Source organism: Astatotilapia calliptera, chromosome 16 (genome assembly GCF_900246225.1).
Source record: "Astatotilapia calliptera chromosome 16, fAstCal1.2, whole genome shotgun sequence".
Lineage (NCBI taxonomy): Eukaryota > Metazoa > Chordata > Actinopteri > Cichliformes > Cichlidae > Astatotilapia > Astatotilapia calliptera.
In genome coordinates this window covers 26,087,171-26,097,154 of record NC_039317.1, presented here as the reverse complement: position 1 = coordinate 26,097,154, position 9,984 = coordinate 26,087,171, and the positions used below count along the sequence as shown (strand labels likewise).

At 37.3% G+C, this 9,984-nt stretch overlaps 1 protein-coding gene across 1 annotated transcript in view; it reads right to left on the bottom strand.

Moving 5' to 3' along the window:
• Positions 1-1,137: 1,137 nt before the first annotated feature.
• The window catches only part of LOC113007599 (thrombospondin type-1 domain-containing protein 7A-like), a 48,406-nt gene continuing 39,559 nt past the window's right edge, over positions 1,138-9,984 (bottom strand). Inside the window, exons 7-11 of the mRNA XM_026144313.1 lie at positions 6,044-6,188; positions 4,208-4,323; positions 3,404-3,521; positions 1,685-1,830; positions 1,138-1,377 (exon numbers count right to left, since the gene is read on the bottom strand). Coding sequence (XP_026000098.1) covers positions 1,138-1,377; positions 1,685-1,830; positions 3,404-3,521; positions 4,208-4,323; positions 6,044-6,188 — 765 coding nt within the window. The remainder of the gene's footprint in view (positions 1,378-1,684; positions 1,831-3,403; positions 3,522-4,207; positions 4,324-6,043; positions 6,189-9,984) is intronic.

Sequence of the window (9,984 nt, the reverse complement as noted above, 5' to 3'; positions counted from 1 at the left end):
GTTAACTGAAAATGAGTAAAGAAAATCAACAGGCTATTTATGCAAGGTAGTTCATAATTTTATTGGGGGGGGTTCTATTGGTTGGATCTGATTATTGGGGGGGGGGGCATAAACCCCCCTAAGCCCCCTGGAAATTACGCCCCTGAGCAAAGGGGCCTTCAAAGGTGTGCAAATGACCCATGCATATGTGCACTATAGTATGTATTTCAAACCTGTTGAATTACATGCTATAGAATTACAACTGGTACAGATTTTTTTTTATTCAGTGCTAGTACCATAAAATATAATTTTTTATAATCCTTGTACATACAGATGTTTTTTCTTTTTCTTGATTTTAGATGTGCTAAGTAATAAAATCCCCCTAAATCCATTTACATCGGAAAAATAGTTTTAAATGATTAAATTAGATGGGTTAGTTTTTTAGAACCACACAACTTCTTCAGGTTTTTGTCGCCCATGTGTCAACATCATTTGAAGCTTGTGTTAAACTCAAAGCGACTCAGTGTACAAACTGTTATGGAAATAGGATAAAACGTTTTTTTCCTTATATTTTACATACCACTGTGTTTGCAGTAAACACTAATGTATTGAAAATGCACTTTCATTCTCCTAATAATTGTTTTTTTATTGGAAATTATTACATTCACATTTGAACAAGCTTTCTGTGCGCAGAATTCCCATAGGCATTAAACTGCTGTGATAAGCTCTGGGATTGTTCTCAGCTATGTGATCTGCTAAATGCTTCAATTAGCAGATGATGGTTTTTCATGCCTTACGGAGTCATGTATTGTTACATAATGCAGTGCAAAGAAATAAAGTGTTCTCAGGTTATTGATTATAAAATATGTCTCTTTCATAGTTACTGAGCTCAGGCCCTGTACTGCTACTGTACAGGACGAAACTAGATAATGTAGAGCTACAAGGGTCATTAGTAAAGCTATGACTTTTATTGATTCTGCAATTATTTAGTGGCTGAAAATGTCAGCCAATTGGAAAAAGGGACAATTTATTGGCAGATCCTAGCAAATGAATTTCTGTTAAAAACAAGATTATTGACTGTGTTGTTAGACGGATTCAATGATATGTAGTTGTTTGGTGAATATAAAAGGACTACAGTAATTAAAAAAAATCACTCAGTCATGTAATTTTGACATATTCGTGTAAAACTATCAAATCCAGTATATCCACTATGTTTGAATGCAGCTTTACCAGGGCAGGGACAAAACAGGGCTGCTCCATCTCTTGTTGGATACGTTGCCTAAGTACGTCTCCACAAAGTTCCTCCTTCACTGGCTGACGAGGAGACTCATGCCAGTTTCCCCAGTGGACAATGCATGATAGATTTCTTCTCCGAAGCCCCTCACCACATGCTGCGCCCTGCAGAGACACAATAAATCACATTAATAAACATTTGCAAAGGTTTTCTTAATTTTATTTAACCTATTTGTATATCGTTTTCTGTTGAAGCACTGCAGCAGGCTGGCGACAAGTCCAAATTGGAAAGCTGAATGTGAGATACTCCTTTAAAACTATGACAGAAGCAACAGCTACTGCAGCATATTCTTGAACTACACATATTAGATAAATGTGATGCTGAAAGTCTGCAGACCACAGGAAACACAAAAAGCTGTTAGGCAGTACAGTGCAAAGAACATCAACATATAGGCAGAAAAACCTGTCATACCGCTACTGTGCATGGGGACCAGTCACTCAGCACCCACATGTAGCAAGGCCTTATGGGGCATGGTTTGGTCTGGATGAGCTGGTTGGGACAGGGGCGACCCTCCTCTTGAGCATCCTGAAGGATTCTCCGACTGCGCACAGACTGACCTACACAACACAAGGCAAACATGCAAATGTGACAATAAATCGAGCAGAGTGCATTTGCATTGGATGCCTGCCTTTTATTTCCTTTTTTCCATTAATTGCTAAAACACAGTAAGAACACAGTGGGATTGATCCTCTTAGTTCAGCTCATACTCTCAATTGCTTTGAGAGAGACAAAAATGGATCACTACACAAACATAAGACTCCATAAAACAACTGTTAATACAATGAGTGGCTGAAATGAGAGATGATGATTCATTTAGTAGTGGAAAATAGGCTGTGCCTGCTCTTTAGCTCACAAAATATTTCCTCACGACAAAGAGGAATTAGTGTAACAGCACTATACATCTGTGTCACTGTGCCACTTTATGCTCAGATTTTGCAGTTTCCAACAAAGTGCTTCATTCAAGTGAGCCATTAATAATGTGTGAAAGGAAAAGTTTGCTAAATGCCAGCAGGGAAAAAAGCAGCTTGTGCCTGGGTCCTGTAAGCCTCCATGAGCCATCCAGTTGGCAGAAGTTGTGCGTGCGCGCGCCTGGTGTATGTAATGCCAGGAGAGATGCCGAGCTCCGAGAGCCGCAGGGAAGATGCAGCAAAAAGGACATCCGGCTCTGCCATCTCAAAAATCAAACCAAAAACATTAACGCTCCCATGGCATCCTGACAAAACAAGATCCTTGCGTCGTCTGACACAGATACGACACAAATACGACACAAATCCCTCATCGAGGCAGAGAAATGCGTTTCACAATGTGTGAGAATGAAGTGATAGTAGCAGAAAGAGTCACAGCAATAGGTGACTGAGCTGTGAAAGAAAGGATTTCGAGTTTATATTCCCAGATGAAAGCCTGGGCTAGTGTGAGCTCATTGGGATAAGGGGTTAACTGCAAGTAGAAAGTTAGCGAGTGACAAATTAAAATTAATAAACATAAGAAGAAGACAGTGCCGACTCTCTCTAATTAGCAGAATAACATGCATTCTCTTTGGGAGATTGACTTTGGGAAGCTGAAGCAACAATGTATGCATTTCGGTTAATCATTACTTTGTATATTGCATGAGGTTACAACATGACTTGCACAAAGTGATACTAAGTGTGTCACTGGTTGGGGATTATCAGCTGCATGTTTGCACTCACGGAGTGGTATAGCTATATATTTTATTTAGGAACACTGAATCATTTATGGTGTCCACAAGTGTGAGCTATGGAGCTCACACTTATGGACGCATCTATTGTTAAAACATAATGTCACAAAGGAAGTTTCCAGTCCTAATTAAAAATAAATAAATAAATAAACTTGGTGCATAATATAAAACAAAGAGGAAAAAGTAAAGTATACATTATTGAAAAAAAACCACAACCTGTGCACAGAGTTCCCCTGCATAATAAGGCATTGGATTACACATACGCGTAAATATTTTAATGCATTTAAATGTATTCATGCACTATTCAACATCTTGGTGCATGCCTGAGTAGATGGAATAATGAGGCGCTGCATATGTAGTCCACCGTGTGTCTGTTTATCAGGTTGTTGTTCCCATGAATTTAAGTTAAGGTTTTTAGCTCATGATGTTTTTACCTTGACTCCCACAGCTGTGCGAGCATTCTGCCCACGGCGACCACTCAGAGAGCACACAGCTGACAGGACAGTTGACTACGCAGCTCTCTGTTAGAATCCACTTGTTGATCAAACCAAACTGTAGAAAACAAGAACAGATCTGAGAGGAGGGCTAGCTAATTATTTCCACTAACAAGAAAAGGGGGAGCGCACTCATTTCCATATTTTAAATATGCTACAGTTCATTTCAGGACAGTGGAAAAGCAGCAGCTGAAAATAAAACCCTAACAAAAAACCTTCAGATGCTATTGAGCTGTTAATGTACATTATATTTAACACAGAGACAACATCATTGCTACATTCATCCCATTAAAATTGCATTAAGTGGATAGTGCAATATGATTCTGGATGTGCCAGAGATTACCCAAACATTTGCTTCACAAAAATGAGAAATCTTTTTACGTCTACTGTTATTCAATTACAGTAACGTAAGAGCGCCATTTGTCTTTGCACAAATAAAGTCAATAACATTAAGTTCTGTTTGGCTTAGTGGCAAAGTTGGTATGAAATCAGATACAACATTTTCACTTAATCAAATTGGGCAACTGAGCTTTCAATAATAAATAAGTAATGAGAACAGAAGCAAAGCTGCTGCACTGCAATAGCTGTCAATATTTCAGATTTTGCAAACTATAAGTTAATTTTGTGCATTTTTTAAAACTTGTATGGCTTTGGAATTTGACTTGCACCCAAAATATGTATATATGTGTGATGAAACTTTTCATTTTTACATTAAACATCTTTAATTGTCTACACAGCGATTACCTGCTCACACTTCTGCACCTCCGTAACCTTGCCATCGCTGCGAATACAGTCCAGGAGACGAAAACGTGATCCCTGACCGCAGATGGCATTTTCACTCAGCTGGCATGTACTCCAGTCTAGACGCACACAGCAACATATCTTCATTAGTCTCACTGTCAAACCGTCTTTTATGTCAACGCTACTGGTCTACAACAACAGCAACATTCTGCACAAATCCCAACAAGCTCACACTCGGCTGTTTCTTTGTTTAGGAAACTCCATGAAATCAAGATTTCTTTGTCAAGAGAGACCTGAGACCATTGCACAACCACAAGACCACAATAATAAAAAAGATTCACTCAGAACAACTATCCCAATCACCCAAACAACCAGACCAAATGAAGCAGTAACAAATATTGTACTCAGTAGTCTCTCATGGGGATGAGCGTCTCTAACTCAAAGCTGAGCTAACGTTTATTTCAGAAGTAGTGGTAATGAGGTGCACAGAACTGGGAACCAGTGTAATCATATTCAGTGATGATGAGGATGGGGTATGATGGCAGTCTGGTGTACTGAAACCAAAGGATTTGCTGGTAGACAGCATATGCACTGCAAAGCCAGCTCTGGCAATTTAGGTAAAGGCAAAAGATTCTGGCTACACTGGGAATAATTAACAATTAATAGTTGTATTAATTATTCACTATTAATGAATAATTAAATGAAATAATTAATAATTAATTCACTTTATTTCAATCCTGGAATCCATTCTGGGGAGTCTTACTGATAACTTCTTGCATACAGGCATGTGTGTGCCTATAAAGCTCAAAACCCACATAAAATGAATCTGCAACTGTCTATTTGTTTATTATATTTCAGTTAACTAAAACATTTGAGTTGTTCTCTCTTTGAGTGTGTTATGCACCATCCATATTGGAAAAATGTAAAAAAAATTCACTAAAAATGAAAAAAGGAGAAAACAGCTGTTCCAAAAGGAATCACAGCTATTTTTCTCATAATACTTTTGTAAAGTTTGATAAATATTTTATATTGCTATTGCAATGATTACTGCTACTTCAATACAGGAGAAATCTGTGTCAAAAGGTCTAAATCTAGCTTTCTAGTATGGAAACTGTCTTTAGACTCGCTCGGTGCACTGAATAAGGAAGAGTTAGGGAGGTTTCACAACTTATGTTATGTGGGTAGATTCTAGATCTGGCTGGTTATCATCTGACAGTAATCCACAGACTGTGAAAAAGTAGATCGTTCTACAGCTTAAAAATGAGCATGCTACCACACTTGCAGAAAGTATGTAAAAATAGCTAGCCTACTTAACTCCAACCAGTGCGTAGCCTTACCTTTAAGCTGAATGCACAGGTGTTTACCTGCTCCTTATGTGAGAATGACTAACACTAAATTACAATATATCTGTCTTCTGGCTTTATGCATATGTTGAGAAATGTGTTTTATTGCTCTTTTTTCATCCCTGATGAAGCATCTTGCGATCTCCTTAATAAAACACTTTTATAAATGGGTTTTTTCATTGTTATAAAAACGATATCTTTAAAGCAGTTTTATAATAAATAATAACATTTTTTATTAATATATTATTTAGCTGTAATACTGGCATTATAGTTGTTGGATAAAGGGACTTTGTTGTGTATCACTGTGTTACAAAATAACTAAAAATGACTTAATCTTGTCCCTTGCAGTATACCACGATAATGGATGCATTCTTATAGCAAGTAAACTTGACCTTTTGCTGGTTTTAGGTACGCACCCATCTTGTTTATGGGGCTAACAACAGGTTGTAATCATGTAACGTGAATTAGATCAGAAATGACGTGCAGATTGTCCTACCTGAGACTCTGTACTGGTAGGTGAAACATGTACTATTAAGAACACAGGACTCTGACTGGACCATCTCTGGACAGGGTGAGTTATCTGAAGCTGCGGGGCGCAGGATATGTCTGCTTCTGTTTCTTGATGTATCTTGGTCACATTGCTGCAGAATAACAACAAAAAAAGCAACAAAAAGAAAAAAGAGTGATGGGATGATCAGGCAGAAACAAAGCATCCTACAGCATCCGCTGTCTTTAGTGTTATGATCTACCAAGTTAAACATACTAATAGCTAGAAGTTATGAAATACATTGTTAATTTCAAAATATTTCAAATTTATTTGTGCCCCAACAGCATGCAGAAACTAATGATAAATACTTCTTGTCATTAGAAGTGACCTTTATGGCACTAATTTTATGTAGATTTCCAGTAGATTTCAAAATTTAACGTAATACCATTCAATATCAGTCGACAGCTGTACATCTCCCTAATGAATCCAAAGTGCTTACTTTTTGCAGTTATTCTCAAGGACAAACTTGTTTTTTTTTATTATTATTATAATCAGTAGCAAATAATCCAATAATTTATTCTCATAAAAAGAACATATTTTTGTTCATAACATGCTATGATAAACACATTTAATGAAAGAAAAGCAACCTGAATGAGCCAGCTCAAGGTGAAACCCTCGTTTTCTCTTGACATGAGTGTTATCAAATTACACAGCACAGAGCGTTTAGCGGCCTGATTTTCAGCACAATGTGTTAACCTTGGGCATAAGCTACCTAATAAAAGGTTTATGAGAATGAAAGCTGCAATTGTTCCTCTTCAATAGATCATTTCTATTGACATGATTATGGTTAATTGCTGTGAAAACATCAGTCTTATAAATAATAGAAACTATTTTGCAAATGGAAAACAAAACAAAACAAAATACCCGGAAATTTACTTAAATAACCCTTCATTTGTGTTGTGGTTTACAGATAATGAAAACCTCTAAAAAACTGATGCAGATGCTAATACAGGTAAAAAATTTGATATCAAATCCTGATTTCTGTATCATTCTCTGTTTTCTCTGTTTTTTTATCAGTATAAATATAAATGTTTTTCTTACCCAACATCCAACTCGACTGAACAGCAACACTCGTCAGCAGTAATTGACACATGAAACACATTTGCTATATGGCAGCTGCTCCCTTCACCCTGTTATAAATAATACATATAGAGACTGGGCAGCTAAATAATCTTGCAAAGTCAGTAAGCTAGGAGAACTCATCGACTTTTATACCACACTGTTAAATAATCAACCTCTACACCACACAGTTAAAGGCAAATGAAGACAATTATTGAAAAAACTGCAAGAGTACAACATTTACTAAATAAGGAGCGTTGGCAAATCATTGGAGTCACAATACAGAGGAAGCGAAATCCATTAACAGAGGATTAAATGTGAACTGTCAGCTTGGTCTTTGGTTCAAATATTCTTCTAATAAAGGTCTTTGCATTGAGATGCATTTGTATCTCTGCGCCTGATGCACCACAACACACACGTCAGTCACTGCAACCTCCTAATGAGAAGGTGGTGGTGTGTGAATCTCATGAATCAGCTGCAGTCATTGTAGCTTTAATGTGTTCAGGCTCACGATCACAAAGCCACGTGCTTACATTTGTATGCTTCATACAGAGACTCAGAGATTAAGATTTCTCCTTCTTATTACAGCAACTCATTTACTATAAAATACACTGACTGTCCACTTCATTAGGTGCACCTTACTAGTACCAGGTTGAACCTCTTTTTGCCTTAAGTCTTAATGGCACAACAAGATCCTGGAAACATTCCTCAGACAGTCTGATCTATATTGACTTGATTGCATCATAATGTTGATGTAAATCTGTCAGTTTGCCCAGAAAATATCCCCCATGCCATTACACCACCACTATGAGCCTAAACTGAGCCTAAACTAAACAGAAAGCAGGTTGGGGCCCCGCTTTTATGTCGTTTAAGCGAAATTCTGACCATAACAGCAGAAATCAAGAATCATCAGATCAGACGTTACTATCTAAATGTGATGAGCCTGTGCAAATTTTAGACTCATTTTACTGGGCACTCATTGTGGTCTTCTGTTGCTGTAGCCACTGTACGTCAAGTTTCAACATGGTGTATGTTCAGAGATGCTCTTCTTTAAGAGTTATGAATTATTTTGGCCCTGTGAACTGCTGCTCACTAGTTATTTTCTCTTCTTTTGGACCATTCTTTTTGAACCGTACAGATGACAGTGTGGGAAAATAAGTGAAATAAGCTAAAGCACAGCCCAACTAGGACCAGCAACCACTCGATAGTCTGTGAAATTTCTTCCCTTCTAGAGTAGATATTCCATGATCACATCTATGTGAGAGTAGGGTTCAATAATGAGGCATATAGTGCTTACAAGTCACTAGCACACCTGCTCTGGCATTAACATCAGCACAGAAACTATGTGCCAGGAGCTTCATGGCAGGTGTTTCCCTGTTTTTTTACCCCCAATAATTTATGACGCACAAAACATTGCCTTGGAGAAGCAAAATTTCCACTTTGGCCAGTAATGCTGAAATAAAACCCTAGTTTCAAAAGAGCCTTAAAAACCTTCAAAGAAGTGTAATCAAAATCTACTAAAAACCATGCAGAGAAAATGATGTAGCAACTTGGTCATAATAGTAAAACCAATCTGGGCTTATTTCCACTGCTCTGCAATTTATGTCTTTTTAAAATAAACTTTGAGTTACAGTTCCATAAAAGTATTCGTTTAATCTAACTTAAACTAAAACAAGGCTGAGAAAAGGGAAGCATCAAACTGTTATTACCTAGTATGCTATCGTTTATCACTATGCTGCCTTTGTACCCCACACATCTCGTCACATACCTGTACATGCAGCACAATACCTTCATTCCAGCTGAGAGAGCAGAAATAACCTAAGGGTACAAAGCTTCTGCTAATTACAGTGGATGGGCATTCTTTACATAAAATATCTCTGTTTGATCTAACATTATCACTTACAGAGGAGGTTTTCCTTTCACAGCATGAGGATGCAGAATCAGTGTCAAGCGTTATTTTCATCATCATCTCAAGTTGTTGAATTTTAGAGATTAACTTCAAGAAGCACAAAAATATTTGACCAAACTGCAGCGCAGTGGCAGTTTAAGGTTGACAGCAGAGACTGTAAATCAGCTGCATACCCCGGTGTGTATGAGTAGACTTGCTTCATCAATTCTTTACTTTATTACTACTTTTATGTAGGACAGGATAATGTAAGGCTCACATATTTGATTTAAAATGATTTAGATCAATTGTGTAGATAAAATGTTAAGCTTACTGTATGTTAACATTTTTATTTTATCCTATTTTTTCTCTGCATCAGTATATTTATGTATTACGTACCAGAAATATTCTTTCAAGTGGCTAAATTTCAGTTGAGTCAGTATTTGATTAAACAACAGATGCAAAAACAAACACCTACATCATGTGCAGAGCTTTCCTAGCTGTAAAAACAGGACTGTTTAATTAGCTCTCAGTTTGATGTGTTTTGCATTATTATTTCACCTACAGCATTACTGCAGTCCTTTAATGCTAAAGTGCTACTAAATACTGTAGACTGAAACACTGAATGAATCAATGTGTAGAGTAGACTCAGACTAATTAGCTCGTTTCACCTCTTCTGACTCTAATGTTCCAGTCCAATGAACTGTTGCGTTTGACAGGAAACCTATAACACAGCTAAGAGGCCATATGACCAATAGCCTGTGGCTACAAACACTCGGGGACATATGTTACGTAGTTGCAGCCTGAGGGCTAACCTTCATTATAGAACAGAGGCGTATTAATAAAGTTCAATTTATCCACTTTACCTTAAACTATGCAGAAAATATTACAGAACAAGTACAGAACAGTGCTTCACTGTGAATATGAATATATATTTATATATATT